The 17,316-nt window shown below is 44.5% G+C and overlaps 1 protein-coding gene across 1 annotated transcript in view; it reads right to left on the reverse strand.

The window, feature by feature from the left end:
* Window positions 1-6,033: 6,033 nt before the first annotated feature.
* XIRP1 (xin actin binding repeat containing 1) overlaps window positions 6,034-17,316 on the reverse strand; it is a 48,725-nt gene continuing 37,442 nt past the window's right edge. The window contains exon 5 of the mRNA XM_087946732.1: window positions 6,034-14,907. Within this exon, the coding sequence (XP_087802858.1) occupies window positions 7,328-14,905 (7,578 nt within the window). The 5' untranslated portion in view covers window positions 14,906-14,907 and the 3' untranslated portion in view covers window positions 6,034-7,327. The remainder of the gene's footprint in view (window positions 14,908-17,316) is intronic.

The following is a 17,316-nucleotide window of genomic DNA, read 5'->3' on the forward strand; positions in this document are numbered from 1 at the left end:
CAAATTTACTATACATAAACAGGAAGCAAACCCCACATCTATTTGCACAGATGATGTTACTTAGATGGGTAATGAAATGTCTTCAAGAACAACCAAATTTAGAATCACTGGCTCATCAGTTGTAGCGACTCAATTTATGGAAAAATTGAGTTGCTATAACAAGGACAGGAAATACAGCTGCTACCAAGGCAATGTTCAAATAAAACGGGATTGAACCCAGGTCGCGAAAGTAACTTGGGAATCCATCTCAGGCCCTCCTAGTTCACCAAAGATAAAGGGAGGGAAGGAGAAACACGTTCAGGTTTGCAAAATTCTGTTTTTTCAACTATTACCATAAAAGAGATCCTGACCTGTACAGGAAATCCTCAACTCATCATCTTATTTGTGCCAAGGCTTTGGCCATCAATTGTGATCGTCATATAATGAGTCATCGCATGAACTCGCCCAATTTTATGCAAAAATTTTTTTTGCAGCAGTTGTTAAGTGAATGCGGGGGTCATAAAAGTGGCAGTCGCTAAATGAATCCATTATTTGCTATGGGGTGTTCCCCCCCCACCCAGAAACAGGAAGTAAATGCTGGTTTCCAGAAAAATAATAATAATGAGTGATATAATGTCAATGGGGAAGCCGAATTCACTTAACATCCTTGTTCCTCACTTAACAACTACAGTGATTCACTTAATGACTCTGGCAAGAAAGGTCATAAAAGAGGGCAAATTAACAAATATCCCACTTAATAAGAGAAATTTGGAGTTCAATTGGGATGGTAAGTTGAGGACTTTCTATATAAATGGAGGCCAGTTGCAAAATGCCCAAATCATGGATAGGGGGAGAGGAATTTGAATACTGGAACTTTGAATCCGAATTGTAAACCCCCTTTCCAGGGTCTGTCATAACTTCAAAAAATAGCTAAGAAACTGATTGTAAGTCAAGGACTTTATAGCATTTAGTCTTGTTCACCTTGTAGGGAAAATCACATTTCACTTATTTTGGCCATGTGCTGGTTAGACAGTATATACCAGAGATGGTATACAGCTGGTTCTGACCAGTTCTGAAGAACCGGTAGCGGAAATTTTGAGTAGTTTGGAGAACCAGCAAATGCCACCTCTGACTGGCCCCGCCTCCATCTATTCTCTGCCTCCCATTGAGTCCCAGTTGATCAGCTGGGTTTTCTTTGGATGCCCTGCACAGGAAAACAGAGCTGGAAAGCAGGTTAGTGGGGTAGGGAGGGAATGGAGATTTTACAGTGTCCTTCCCCTGCCATGCCCACACCAAGACATGCCATGCCCACCAAGCCATGCACACAGAACTGGTAGTAAATTTTTTTGAATCCCACCACTGGTATATAAGTAGTTACTTTAGGAATGAGAGCTGCCCCCTTAAGGGAATGCTTCATGGGAAATGTAGTTAATACCTCATGGGACATGTAGTTCATGTCATGTGGTCACATCTGCAATCCTGATTGGTCACTGAATTGTTCTCTGGTTGGGCTGTGGGAGTTTTTTGGGCATTCTTACCTGAACCCAGCATCGAAGGGGAGATGTCCTTTGCTATAATGTTATGGGATGGAGATAACCATCTTTTCACACGATTGAGGCAAAGATTGGACATTAGATGAATATCAACATAACCGTGAGTTGTACTTTGAGGATGCCTAATATATCCAATAAATTAACTTTGCAGGGAAGCCTTTGTAGTGTTTAACAGCTTTCCCACAGGAGCGTGGGGGCATGAAAGTGAACTACATTTCCCATGAAGCATTCCCTTAAGGGGGCAGCTCTCATTCCTAAACTATATACTGTCTAACCAGCACAGGCCACCTCATGGAGGGGAATCCACTGGAGAAAGCAATTATGCTTAGAAGAATTAATGGTGCATTTAGTCCTTGACTTACAATAATTTGTTTAGTGACCACTCAAAGTTGCAACAGTACTGAAAAAAAAATGACTTATGCCTGTTTCTCACACTTACAACCCTTGTAGCAGCCCCAGGATCATGTGATCAAAATTCAGGTGCTTGGCAACTGGTTCATACTTATGACCGTGGCTGTGTCACATGGCTGAGGTTCTTTTGCAAGAAAAGTCAATGAGGAAGTCAGATTCACATCACAACCTGTTACTAATTTAACTGCAGTGATTCACTTAAAATCTGTGGCAAGAATGGATATAAAATGGGGAAAAATCCACTTAACTGTCTTAGCAACAGAAAGTTTTGGGCTCAATTGTGATCATAAGTGGAGGACTACCTGTAAAAGGAAAACAGGCTATCAAAGAACATGGTAGCTGGATACCATCAAAACTGACCCCAGTCAGACCATAGAAAAACTCAAAGAAAGCATTGCAAGATTGGAAGATGTGGAAAGACCAGGCTGATCAAATCGCCAAAGAATTGGACACCATTGAATAGATAATGCCTTATGCCTTTGTAGGGCTGACATCATCCCAGGTAAGGACATAAAAGTTAGGATAATGGCTGGAACACGACAATTGAAGCTCCTGCTGTTCTTAATGTGCAACCCAATGCACAAAGCATAGCTGGAGCTTTGATCACAGGGTTGCATCAGCACCGTGAAATCTGGACCTCCCCCAAAGGCAGACTGCCAAATTTCCATGGCTTTCCAAGTCAAATTTGGACAATTCAAGAGGCTGCAAACGTGGATAATGGATTGTCAATAGTGTTAGCCAGGGAAGTATTAAATGCATACGTCATGATGTTTCTGAGCAAGGACTGGATTGTTCTAAGTCACCTTGGGGCCAGGGGTAGTGGGCAGGGGAAGCTTAGTGGGAACAGAAAGAGAAAGTTTGATCGAAAGGTTAAGGCACCCGGTGAGAAACCAGGAGATGGTCAGTTCGAGTCCTGCCTGAGGCATGAAAGCTGGCTTGAGGACTTTGGGCAAATCACCAGGAAACTGGGAGTTTTAGTCCTGCCTTTGGCATTAATGATTTTGGCATTAATCAATAGGAGACGGTAAGTTCTAGTCCTGCCTTTGGCCTGAAAGCCAGCTGAATGATTTCAGGACAATCACTAGGTGACAGTAAGTTCTAGTCCCACCTTAGGCATGAAAGCTGGCTGGGTGACTTTGGGCCAGTTGTTCTTTCTCAGCCCAACTCACCAACTCACAGAATTGTTTTTGGGAAAATAGGAGGAGGCGGGGGTATTATTGTATTTTATAGCCTCATGCTACCTATGGAGTAACAAAGGCAGGATAAACACCCAATAAATAGGTAAACATTGTCAGAAGTAGCTTTATCCTGAGACTTTCTTTTGGTTCTCCAAATTTCTGGAGTTCCAGGCAGAAGAAGATTGGTGAATTCTTCCCCTAGACCTGGCCCCATCGAACTGGATGTGAGTCCCATCAAAGGCAATCAAAGGTTCCAGTCTGCTAGCAGATTCCTGCTCCCATAGGAGGCCATCCCCATCTTTTGAGGGCCTGGAGATATTTGGTTCCCCCCAGTGCCCCTTTCCTCCTCACGTCTTCCCTCTGTTCATGTTCATGGACTTTTGGTGGGGAGGGAAAAAAAGCAAATCTTATTCAAGTAATCCTTGGCCTACAGAAGTTCATTCAATGATCATTCATAGTTGAGATGGCACTGAAAAGTGTGACTTATGAGTAGGACCATTTTTCACACTTACTGTCGTTGGGGTAGCCTCATGGCCATGTCATCAAAAAAGCAGGCGCTTGGCAACTGACTTGTATTTATGACGGTTGCAGTGTCTCAGGATTATGTGATTCCCTTTTGCGACTTTCTGATAAGCAAAGTCAATGGGGAAGCCAGATTCACTCAACAGCTGTGTTACTAAGTTACAACTGAAGTGTGTCAACTAAAAAAATACCCCTTTGGTCTTTTTAGTTGCTAGCGGAAAGGGAGTGGGAGAAAGCAGTGCATTCCTTAAATGCTTCAGATAATCACCTTGGCAGACCAAATCTGTTGGCGCTCAAGATTATTACTGGAGAACACGATTGATGACTCTTGGCTATGGATGTGTCCCATTGGAGAATATACATCCAGGGGGTGGGGGGAAGATTAGGGTCAAAGGGGAAAGGAAGGATGCATTTTAGCGTCGGCCGCACCCAGCTAACGCCGACATGGTCACTCCTAATAAATCTTTTTTTTTACTCTGAGAGATGCGGCTAGAGACTTATAATTTGAATGAGGGTGGATTTGTTGGAGCCCTGACACAGTGACTCACTTAACAACTGTGACAACAAAGGTTGTAAAATGGGACAAAACTCACTTACCAAATGTCACAACAGAAATTTTGGGTTCAATTGTGGTCATAAGTCAAGGACTAATCAGATATGTGCAGGATATTGCACTCCACTTAGAGGGGATGTTGATTAAAATAGCAATAGCCCTTAGACTTATATAGCATTTCACAGTGGTTTACAGCCCTCTCGAAGCGGTTTACAGAGTCAGCCTATTGCCTCCAACAATCTGGGTCCTCATTTTACCGACCTCGGAAGGACAGAAGGCTGAGTCAACCTTGATCCAGTCAGGATCGAATTTCTGGCAGTCGGCAGAGTTATCCTGCCATGCTGCATTCTAACCACTGCACCACCAGGTCTCTGCAAAAGCTACGTGTGGCTGGTTTAAGCAAAACACTGCTTAGCATAATGTGCCAATACTGTTAAAAATGCTTCTGGTGAAACAGCGCGTGAGCAGATGGTCAAATGTATTTATTATTTATTTATTATTTGTTAAGCAAATTTATATAGCCACCCAACTGACACTTAAATGACTCCGGGAAGCTTATAGCATTTAAAAAACCCACCTGATAATTTAAAAAAAAAACCCCATGAATTCAACCCCTATTCTCCTCAGTGGGGTACAACAGTGTGGGAGCCAACCGTACCTCAGGGAGAATGGCATTCCATAAAGAAGGGGCCACCACCAAGAAGGCCCTTTTTTTTGGTCCCACCAGATGTCCCTCCCTAATCAATAGGACCCATAACATGCCCTGACTTCCCATCCTGGTGGGTTAGGTGGATGTAATAGAGCAGAGACAGTCCTTCAAATAGCCTGATCAACTCCAAGTCATGGAGACTTTAAAGGCAATGGGGAACACCTCAGGATACAGAAAAAGAAAATGGTTCAATCTTTCTTTTTGATGTTAATTTGGTCTATGGTTCTCATGTACTTTGGTGACCAAAATCACCCCTGTATATAATGTAGTGACTTTAATTTCCTGGAGGAAGATTTACTGTAGGAAACCCTTTATTTTATTTTTACTTTATTTTACTGACCCGTAACATGCCCCGGCATGTGTCTTCATTTGTAGACCAGTGCTTCCCAAAGTTTTGACCTCGTTACCCAAAACCACTTATCAGAAAGTCTCTTCAAACTTTGAGGACTTGTCATAAGTCCTTTCCTCAGCAGTGTCATAAAATTGAATAGTCACCGAATGAAGGGTCACAACCTGAGGACCACCTGTATTATAAAAACACCATAGAATGATCTTTATGTCATTTCAACCGTTGGACCGGTCATAAGTCATTTCTTTCAATGCCATTGTAACTTCAAACAGCAGCTACAGAAATGGTCGTGAGTGAAGGATATATTACAGAAATTATATATTACCTGTATGCTACCTGAATACAGCACTGTTTCTCCACCTTGGTGACTTTAAGATGGGTGGACTTCAACTTCCAGAATTATCCAGCCATTTATGCTGACTAGAGAGTTCTGGGAGTTGAAGTTCACAAGTTGCCAAAGTTGACAAGTGCTGATCTACAATAGGTGATTGTTGATAACTTTTTATTACCAAATGATAGGAAAAACATATTTTTCTGAGTACTAAAATTGACATAAAAGAAAAAAAAAAGGGGGGGGGTTTAAAGGGATTAGTACTATAATTGTTGTTTTTGCCATTAATTATTGGGTTTGAAACTTTGAATGGATATACCCAGCCATCTTTTATTTAAGAGTTGGTCTGAACCAACTCATGAAGAGAAAGGAGAATTCAGAGGAAATTTGAACCCTTTCAGCCAAAACACAGCAAATAATCAACACAAGAAAAACAACTACAAACTAGTTTTCAGAAGTCATTTGTTTATCTTCATATGGAGGTTAAAAAATACCCCACAGGATATCTAAAATGTTCAGTTGAGAATATACAAAAAAGGCATAATAAAATTTTTATAATTGATTTAAACATGGTTGCAAGAGGTAAGGGAAGCAATGCCTCTAGAATAAAATACATACTAACAATTGATTAATTACAATCCTAAAATAAAAAAGAGGATAATAAAATCATTATATGTTTAACTGCCTTCCTCACTTGACTAGACAATAATGTTCCCCGTTTTTCATCAGAGGGGACGCAGTGAAGAAAATTCTTAACATTCTGTAATTTCCTCTAATATGTTACTCTTGCTAAATAGTGCTAACAAATCTGCCCAAAGAAAGTGTAATAAAACTAAAAAGGGATAAACTCTTTACTTTCATTTGGGGAATATCCCCCACACTCATTTTGTGATGTATCTCTATCAGAGAAAGCATTTGGGAAGAGAAATCTCCCTAGGTGTACAAAAAAGGAAACAGAGAAAAATAGAAAAATAGCAATAGCAAAATGGCTAATAGCAAAAAGGGCCAGAAAATTAGTATATTTCTCAAAATGACAGCTGGTTTGGTGTAATATGGAGGCCCAAGACTAGAAACCAGGAAGCCACGAGTTCTAGTCCCACCTCAGGCATGAAGTTAGCTGAGTGATCTTGGGCCAGTCACTCTCTCTCAGCCCTGGGAAAAAGGCAATGGCAAACCACTTCCAAAAATATTGTTGGGGAAAATTCAGTGATTAATCCAGGCAATTGCCAGGAATTGAGATTGACCTAAAGACACATATAAAACAAAAATCAATCTTCAAAATATTGCTTGAGAACGACTCTAATTTTGTCACTCAAATTAGATGAAATTCTGTCCTTCTGTTGAATACCCTAAGGCAAACATCTTCAGCTGCGATGGATGTTGTTGAAAGACGCCATCTTGTTTCTGTATTTTATTTTGTAGTTTTGGCTTTTTCTTTTCTCTATGGAACTGGAAACCTGGATTTCTACTGAATTGAAAGTCATTTTAATCTTCAAGAACCAGCTTTGAAGGAATATCTTAAACTCATGCCCAACATTAAGACTTATTATTCAGAGGGCAAAGAGTGTTGGGGTTTTTGTTTTTTTTTGCTCTTCCTTTAAAAAAAAGAGTAATGGCCACAAGAACAATAAAATTGCTTGTGGGTTTAAGTCCTTTTTAAATCCCAATCGAAGTAGTTGAATGCTGAACGGTCAACATCAATGATCTTGTTGACCCCAATAGTTCAGCTCAAGGATGTTTGCTTATTTCTTCACTGGCTTAGAGTTGCTAAAGGTGACAAAGACCACCCCTGTTTCTTGGTGACTATCATCTGAAGGAAAATTTGCTGGACTGTTGAGATATCGGCGAAGTATCGGAGAAGCTGTCACTTCGTATCTGGTTGGGCAAGACACCATGTCACAACTGGAGGAAGTTTGAGTTTCTGATTGTTTGGTGACGGTTGTGGATGATGTGATGATTTTGTTTCCGAATTCATCTACCTCCTCGTACTGCTCAGTCACTGTCCGGGTAGCCCCATAGAGTTTGGATCCATCATGGCTCGTTTGCAATTCTAGGATACTTTTCTGTCTCCTGGGATTGGAAGGACTTAAAGCACTTAAAGAAGTCTTGGAGTTGTTATCAGAAGCTCCTTCTTGGGCTGTGTCCTTTTCCTTGGTGTCATTACTATTCTGGTGTTGAGCCAAGTGCCTAGGGCTGCTGAGTTGCTGCTGTTTAATCAAACTTCCTCCTGTCTTAATTTGGATCACCTCCTGATCCCCTTCATCAAGAGTCCTGCCGTAGCCATCGGACCTCACCGGTTTACTCGGCAAGGAACTGAAAAGATCTGGAGATAATGCGTCTCTTTCGGTGGCCACTTCCATAGGGTGGGGTGAAACTAAAGGCGCAACCTGGGGTGACTCTGTATTTTTCCGTGCAGCAGATTGAATGGAGATGTAGGATGGAGAAGAAGGAGAACCTGACCGAGGCTGAATCACATGTGGGACTTCTAGGGACAGTTTGGGTACCTTGTGCTGGTCAGCCATCTTGTCTTCTTCCCATGATGGATTTTGTGTCCCTTTTACTTGTTTGGCTTTGCTGGATATAATACTGATTTTCCGTATGTTGTTCCCCACTGGAAGACTTTGAGAACTTCCAAGCGATTCCTTTAGAAGACCTGAAAGTCCAGCAATGTCTGATTCAGACTTGAGGCTAGAAATGGAGTACAGAGCTTTCTTAATGGCGTCTTCAATATCCAGAAGTCTACTGAGGGTTTGCTCCTTCAGATGAACAATCTCAGCACTGGCTCTCTCCAGATCTTCGAACGCTAACTCCACCGAGGAGACGCTCTCTGAATCTTCTTTAAGTTCCTTCAGCTGCTCAGCTTTCTCTACTTTGGGCTGTTTTGTCTGCTGAGTCTTTTCGTCTCCCACCCAATCAGCCACATTCTCAAAGAGATTTCTCAAGGCTTTGACATCCACCTTTGAGGTCTCCTCTTCAAACTCCTTCACTTGGGTCAAGATTTCTTCGAGAGCCTCCTGTTTCCGTAAGTTTTCAAATATCTCCATGGCTTCCTTGACATTTCCTTTCATGATCTCCTCTTTGTGGACGGATAATCTCTTGCGACGTTCTTCTTCAGTTTCTTTGCCAACCTTTCCCCTCATGACCACCCCAAGATTTCTCTTCTCTGTATCGCAGTCATTCTTTGTTCCTGGGTCTCTTGAGGCATCCCTGTTGGCATTCGGATGTCCTGTAAAAACCTGTCTGGCTTCTAAGTCAGAAGACCCCAAAAGAGCAGATGCCGACCTGTCTGCCTGTGATTCCACGTTTGCTCTTTCTGACTTTGATGATGTGATATGTGTCATGACAGTTCCTTTCCTCAGAACATTGGCGTGGCATTTCGCAGACAAATAGGGCTTCCTCTCAACTTCTAGATTAGGAAGGTTCATTTGGCATTCAAAAGGTGTGAGAGAATCTTGCTTCTCCAGTAAAGAACATCTCTTTCCTTCTTGGGGTATTTCCTGGAATCCTTGAAGGTCCTTGGCTAGATGACATTTTCCTCCTTCTGGACTATGCAACCCAGTTTTTATTGTTTCTAACGGAGAGCTGTGGCCAATCAAGTCCACTTTGGCCCTCTCCTCTTTCCTTGCCTTAGATTTCTCTTCTTTGTCCTGCAGAGGCAATTTGATGATACCTTTTCCCGATTTCTTCTCAACACTGATGTCCTCAACATCAGTCACTTTGGGTAAAGGACACATAGCTGAATCCTCTCTACATCCCAAATGCCCCCAGATCTCAGCTCCGCATGCTTGGTTCCTCGTAGGCGAAGTGTTTGGCTTGTTCTGTTCAATCAAGGTGGGGGACTTGGAAGGAGAAGGGAGTGGAGGTGCTTTTCCTGGTTGTCCTCTGTTGACACCAGCAGGATGGGGGAATCCCTCCTTCAAAAGGAATTCTGGTTTTGGGGGAATAACGGGCCTTTTCCTTGGTGAGGCGATCCCATCAGGTTTGGGTGGCAGTTGTGGCTTCTCTGAAGGTCTCTGGTGACCTGCTTTGGTTGGGGAAGACAAGGGAGTTTTGAGGTCACATGGCTGCGTGGAAGGGGAACAGCACCGAACTTCAGCCTGTCTTGGTTGGGATGAGGCTGTGTGGACATCAGGCCTCATCAATGAAGCTGGAGGAAGAGGAGGAGGAGGAGGAGGAGGAAGAAAGTCATTAACATCTAGTGAGTCTGCAGATGCCACTACTACAGTAACTGCCTGGTCACTAACACACTTAACCTCCTGCCTCTTTTTACCCATGGAATGTGACTGCCCTGCATTTCTGTATATCATGGCTGCTTTAAAGTCGCCTTGGGACACATTAACGTTAGACTTCTCCAGAGACGCGAGCGCGGCTTTTAAGTTGCCACGGACCACGTCCTCTTTCTCGACTTGTCTCTGCTCAGTTGCAGCATTCTGCAGGGCTCTGATAGCTGTCTTTACATCCCCTCTGATTATAACATCTTGCTCGCGTTCTTCAGGAATGGAGCGCTCTTGGTAGTCCGATTCAAGGAATGGGTTTACATAGGACTTCATGGGCTTGGCTGTGTAAAGGCCGTCCTTAATACTAAGATCTGTCCTAGGTAACACTTGGCCAGTTTGGTGGGTTACAAAAGGCTGTGTCCCTCCCTGTCTTTCCTCAGAGTCACTGACCTTTACGGGCAAGGACGCCGGGCTCTTCTGAGACAGGTTGACGCCAGGCTCCAACACCTCCTGCCTTCTAGAAGAGGGCACTTTGCTACTTGGCTGTGGCTTGCTGGCCTCACAGCCTTCTTTGGGCATTGTGCTTTGCACTGTTGCATCGCAAGTTTGGGTCCCGCACAGTTGCATGTTGTCAGTCATCCTCTGCAGCTTACTCTGCACTTGCTGCTGCAGAGTTTTGGCTTCTGCTGTGGCTTTCCTTAGACTGTGCATTGCAGCTTGAAGATCGTTCCCAGGAACCTGCGTGGGGGATTGAGCTGTTGTTGAGTTGATTTCTCCTGCCTTACAGCTGTGGAGAACTTCAACCATCTTCTGATCTGCCGCTAGCATGGATGTTCTTTCCTTTCCACCTTCCAGAATTATTTGTTGACCTGGTGTTCTTTGGCTACTATTTTGGGCTCCTTGCACCAACTGGGAGGGCAATGTGACAGGTGGAGGAACTATGCATTCTTTGGATGACGATGGGGTCCCACATTGTACCAAATGAAAGGGGGTACAACTTTGATGATTTGCATGGGGGACTTCTTTTTCTGACACTCCTTCTTTGGTCTTCCACAAGAATGCTTGCTCAGAGCGGTCAGGATTCCCTTGGATCACATCTGCCATCATCACAACTCCCTCGCTCTGCACCATGGTTGGTGCCGCGACCTCTTGCCTGATTTTTGGCGGTTCTTCTTTCGCTTGTGTAGAAACTAGCAATTCTATCTCTGACTCCCTCTGGAGGTTCTTTAAGTAGTCAAGATCTCCCTTCTCAATGCAACGAGTATACAATTGGACATTCCCTTTCTCGTTGTCCTCTGGTCTGATGGTTGCTGTGGTTCTTTGCTCTCGTGAGGAGGTCAGAAGATTCCCGATCACCGACTTCACATCGCCTTTCACAAAGGTATGCTGTTCAGCCACCCACTGGCGTAGAGAATAAATAATCACCTTTGTTGAGCCTATGTCTGTCTCCTGCATAACTATTCCCTTCTTAACTGAGATCTCTTGGCTAAGAAGTTCTTCAAGAGTCCTTGCCATGTTGTTCCTCATTTCCTCTTTGCTCTTCTCAGCTTTGTCAGTGTCCAACAGCTGTATGGGATTAATTTTGATACCACCATTCTCCTCTTCTCGCACGAGCAACCCACAGGCCTCCACATTACTGTTCTGAAGGAGTTGCAACAAGACCATTTGCAAATTGTCTTCCACAACCTTTTCCTTTTGAACTTTGGGGGTTTCCTGGTTATTAAAGTGGTATGCCGCCATCTTGATGCCCTCCGTGTGACTGGCTTCAATAAGGATGCCGTTCTTTTGGATCAACTGATGGAAGAATAACAGTTCCAAAGTATCTGATGGTGTCCTCTCCTTCGCCTCTGTTTCTCTAGGGCTGAATTTGTCCAGAGGAGTACTTTCAAACAACCATGTAGTGCTTTTTACACAAGCCTGAGGAATTTCTTTCAGGGACTCTGTGCTTGTTGAAGCCTCTGTGTCTTTGAGGGTGTCCATCGGTTGAGTCTCAAAGAGCCAAGTGCAGCGTTTGACATCCCCTTTATGGACATCTTCTCTCTGGACTGTGGTCAAGCTACAGGCACCTTCAGAGTCTCCTTTCAAGGAATCCATGGGTTGATTTTCAAAAAGCCAGGTGGATGTCCTTACATCTCCTTGCTGGACATCACTGACGCTAACCATCCTCACGTACTTCTTTTGGCTGAGTCGTTCCGACTCAAAAAGTTGCTTGTTAGATTGGACATCCCCCTTCTGTAGATCCTCAGCGGTCTTCAAGGCGGGCCTCTTTTCTTCAGCAATGGAGCCGAGAGGCTCTGTTTCAAATCTCCACCTGGCTGATTGGACATCTCCCTTCTTGAAATCTTCTTGCGTTACAGCTCGGATCACAAAGACCTCTTCATCTTTCTTGATTTCATCCAACGGTTTCGTTTCAAATTGCCACCGGGCACCTTTCACGTCCCCTTTTATGACTTCTTCCTTCTTCACCGAGGTCACTTCGTGGTACCCCCCATCTTTGTCCTGAATGGCGTAGAGGGGCTGAGTCTCAAACAGCATAATGCAAGAGTTGACGTTAGTTTCTCCCGATGTTTCTTCGTGGACTTTTTGGGTTTGCGTCTCGTTCTCTTTTTCGTGGATCTGATCAAGAGAGAAGGTTTCGAAAATGAACCTTTTGCCCCCAACATCTCCGCCTTGAATGTCCTTTTCCAGAGTTGTCTCTTGGAGACTCTCGGCACGGCTCTTCAAGGTGTCCATGGGGCAGTTTTCAAAGATCCAAGTGAATTTGGGCACGGCGCCAGGCTCAATGTTTCCATCTACTGGGATTTCTTTCATGACTGTCCTTGATTTAGCTGCTGTATCCAAAGGCTTGGCTTCAAAGAACTCTTTGACTCTGGATACCTCTCCAGACTGTATCTCCACCCGGCTGGAGCACCGGATCATTTTCTGGCTGTTTTCAGGGATATGACTGGACAGAGGTTCCGTTTCAAAAAGGTGCCGGACAGTTTTCACGTTGACCCCTTGTAATTCTTCCTGGCGGAAGGACTTTCTGACTTGTAAGTGTTGTTCTTCTTGACCTCTCAGGGTATCCAAAGGTTGAGTTTCAAACATCCATGTATATGACTTGACATCAGCTTGAGGCACAGGGACTTCTTGGTCCTCCTTCATCTCATCTCTTTCACACAGGGCATCCATTGGCTGTGTCTCAAACAACCAGAGGCAAGTCTTTACGTCTCCTCCTTGAGAAGCTTCCCTTTTCTCGGAAATGCTCTGCTCTTCTTGGTTGACTTGGCTGTGGATGACATCAGTGGGTTGGGTTTCAAAGAGCCACTTGGCTGTCTGAACGTCTCCAGCCATTATCTCCTGCTTAGTGATGCCCTTGATCACATCCACTTTTTGGATGCTCCCATCAAACTCATCTAAAGGTTTGGTTTCAAACATCCATTTGTAGTTCTTCACACCTCCACTGGTCACTTCCTCATCTCTACTCACAGATGTGACCCGGTGGAAGTGGCCAAAGCAGTCCTTAAGGGCATATAAAGGTGTTGTTTCCAACAGGAGCTGGTTGCTTTTCACCTGCTCAGAAGGGATGTCTTCTTCTCCATTGGTGACCTCCTCAGTGCTGACTTGCCTGATGCTATCTAGAGGAAGGGTCTCAAAGAGGCTCTTGAATGCTTTCACATCCCCTTTCTCTACCTCTTGGACAGGTGCAGTAGAGAAATCTTCAGCTGGAGATTTTGAGATGCTTCCAAAAGGGCAGGTCTCAAAAAGATGCTTTGTTTGCTTCACAGCTCCTTTCTCATCTTTTGAAAGCTCCACTCTCTTTAAAGGCCCAACTTCAAAATGATCCCTCAGGGTTTCCATAGGCTGGGTTTCAAATAACCAGAGAGTTGATTTCACGTCCCCTTTGACAACTTCTTCCTTAGCTGGAGGGCTGTTGGAGGATTCACCTTTCAGGCTGTCAAGAGGTTGAGTCTCAAAAAGTAGGCACTGTTTGCCGACATCGGCTCCTTGAATAAGGTCTGGAGAAGCCTTGAAATCTCCTTCGGACACTGTGAATTCCTTTATGGCGTCTAGAGGTTGAGTTTCAAACACCCATTTTGTTCCACTGACATTTCCCTTGGCAGCTTCCTCTAGAGATATTCCACGAATGACCTGCACTTTGGAAGTATCCTTGTTGATGGTGTCCAACGGCTGGGTTTCAAACAGCCACCGAGCCGTCTTCACGGCGTTGGTTTGTGTTTCTTCTCTGCAGATGGATTTGATCTCGTGAATGCTTCCCGTTTTATCCTGGAGAGCACAGACGGGTTCAGTCTGGAAAAGCTTGATGGTTTTTTTGACGCCTCCTTTGAGTTCCTGGATTTCTGACTTGAGCTGTAGGATGTTCTCCTCCTCCACAGAGTTGCAGTGGCCCAAAGCTTCTAAGGAATGAGTTTCAAAGAGTTGGGCTGCTCCTTTGACATCTCCTCTCTCAACGGGTTCTTTCAAGAGTGCTTCTTGCACATCTGCTTCATCCAAGTACATCTTGTTTAAAGAATCTAAAGGTTGAGTTTCAAATAACCACCGAGCTGTATGTACGTCTCCTTTTGATTCTTGTACCTCCGATGCTTTGGCTGAAGTGAGCATCCCGTCTCCCTGAGAAGGTTGGCTTTCAAACTTCATGGACCTGTTCTTTACATCTCCACTTGGGATGGCTTCCTCCTCAGACAGCTTTTTAGCAGCTTGGCGTTCCCCAATGGAGTCCAGGGACCAGTTCTCAAAGATCCAACGCATGGACTGAACTTCACCTGGAACCACCGCGTCCTGAGTCGCCATGTCTGGCTCATTGGGGTCATCTGGACTCAACATTTCTGCCAGGTCTTCTGACACAGCCTCTTCCAGATTTTTTCTTAGCTCAGGATGCATGTGGCGGTAAAGCCTTTTCAACTCGTTCACTTGGCGTTGCTGGTAGAACTTGGAGAAGGATTCTTTAGGTGGAGGTAAAGGAAGAGAACTGGAATCCTGTGTCACAGGGGCAGCAGGAGAGTCCTGGAGGTGAGGAAGAGGAGGAAGAGGAGGTGGTGGTAGATCTTCCGCTGCTTTTTTCACATCCGCACTGGAAGCCCATTCACTCTGAGCGTCTGCCATCTCTAAGGAAACAGGGTTTTCAGCATCAGTATTAGGCCACCATCAACCATCCTGTTAGTGTGAAACTCCAACTTCATGCGACAGGTTGGGTTAATATTGAAAAGAGGTACCTTCATTCCAGACTTCACACATGCAACAGGTTGGGTTAATATTGAAAAGAGGTATCTTCATTCCAGACTTCACACACACACACACACACACACACACACCGCATCCCACACCACTGAGAATTCTACCACCAATACTACAGTAGTCCTTGACTTGCAACCACGATTTCAGTTGTAAGTCATTTCAGTTATAAGTCGAGGCACCACTTGACTGGAGTTGGTATTATGATTGTCGTAAAGCAAGCCACCATGGTCGTTAAGTGAATCACATGGTTGTTAAGTGAATCCTGCATATCCAATGTACATTTTTTTGGCCATTTTTTTTGCTGGAAAACACAATTGTAAATTGGGGTTGGCGTGGCTGCAACTGGTCACAAAAGAGAACTGGTGGCCCAGTACCCAAAATGCAATCCCATGACTACAGGTATATCAGCTGTAACTTTGAGGATGGGTAGCTAGAAGCTTTTTGAAATACCTTTTAATTTTGAATAATCATTAAGCAACTGGCCACTAAGTGAGGACTACCTGTACTTTGTGAATAAGTGGGGTAAAAAGGTGTCTAACTTGACACCAAAAGACAGCCAAAGTGGTACTCTGGTGTTTAATGCCTTATTCGGACATTCCAGAATGTAACGAGGGTCACGTAACCTGGTTGGCATGAGGTATGGGTAGCAGGGATAGAGGTGGCAAAGAGCAGTCCACAACTACTTGCCTTTGGACATTGGACATCTGCTCCTTGTGAATGGATATCTCCACTTTCCCAGGAATCTTTTTTGCTACAGGCTCAGATATCCCCTATCCTAGCTCTATTAATGCTATGCGATAGCTGAAGAAAGAGAATTCATTGTATTCCATGAGTAAAGCAAGCCAGCCTTTTGCAAGCTGTAGATCTGGCTCACGCTGAAGTGTTACACCCGAAAGTTTGGAATGAACAATGTTCAAGAGACTGATGTCCCTGTATCAGTCTCTTGACATTATTTATTGGGCTCCTCTAGCAAGCTCACCTGAAAAGAAGAATTAAGAGTGACATAATAACAATCTTTGAATATTTGAGAGGCTGCCGCACAGAAGAATGGGTGAACCTCTTCCCCAAAGGCAAAACAAGATGGAAACTAATCTAGGAGAGACCCAACCTAGAAATTAGGAGGAACTTCCTGACTGTGAGAACAGTTAACAAGTGGAATGGCTTTTGCCTTCAGAAGTTTGGAGGTTTTTAAGAAGACCGAAAAGCCATCTGCCTAGAATGGTACAGGGACCCCTGCTTCAACAGGGGGCCGGCTAGAAGATCTTAAAGACCCCTTCCAACTCTATTATCCTGTTATTCTTGCATGTTTGAAAGTTGCTGATCATTTTCATTTTTTTCATTGCTTAGGAAAACCGACAAATAGGAATGTGAAGCAGCTCCAAAGATTAGAAGCCTTCCAAAACCATCCCTTATATTTCAACCAATTGTGTTAAAACGATTGATGGATTCATTGGGACCCAATAAATCGGCACCAAGAAAATCTTGTTTGGAAAGAATCACTTAGGCATCCTATTCCTTCAATGGTTTCAGCTGGAGAGTTGGAATTTCAGTAATATTTGAGGGGTTCCTACAAAGATGAAGGGGGGGGGGGTGTCAAACTATTTTCCAAAGCATCCAAAGACAAGACGAGAAGCAATGGATGGAAACTAAACAAGGAGAGAAGCAACCCAGAATTAAGGAGAAATTTCTTGACAGGGAGAGCAATCAACCGATGGAATGGATTGCCTTCCTAAGTTGTAGGTTGCTCCATCACTGGAGGCTTTCAAAAAGAGACTGGAATGGCATAGTCTCCTGCTTGAGCAAGGGGTTGGACTAGAAGATCTCCAAGGTCCCTTCAAACTCTATTATTCTGTGTTCTATGCAGGGATGGGCTCCAGAAACGTTAGCAACGGGTTCTCTGTCCAGTTGCTGGGTGGGCGTGGCCACGGTGGGCGTGGCCTAGTTGGCCTCCTGCACCACAGCGAGGGGAGGGGTGCGATTTTGCCCTCCCTGGGCTCGGAGGCTTTCCTTGAGCCTCTGGGAGGGCAAAAATGGCCTCCCCAAACTCTGGAGGCTCTCTGGAAGCCAGGAACAGGCCCATTTCTGGCCTTCGGGGAGGCCCGTTTTTCGCCCTCCCCAAACCTCTGTGTGCGCCCTGCACTTCACCTGTATCCAAACCAGGCCGTGTGGGGACTCCTGCGAGAGAAGGGGAGGGGTGGGTGGGGCCAGCCAAGAGGGGGGTTTGGGGGTTCTTCCAAACTGCACAGAATCCTAGCTAGGGGCTCTCCCGAACCCCTGCG

Source organism: Notechis scutatus, chromosome Z (genome assembly GCF_049901735.1).
Source record: "Notechis scutatus isolate UNSWTSFEM ecotype Mainland chromosome Z, rNotScu1.2, whole genome shotgun sequence".
Taxonomy (NCBI): Eukaryota; Metazoa; Chordata; class Lepidosauria; order Squamata; family Elapidae; genus Notechis; species Notechis scutatus.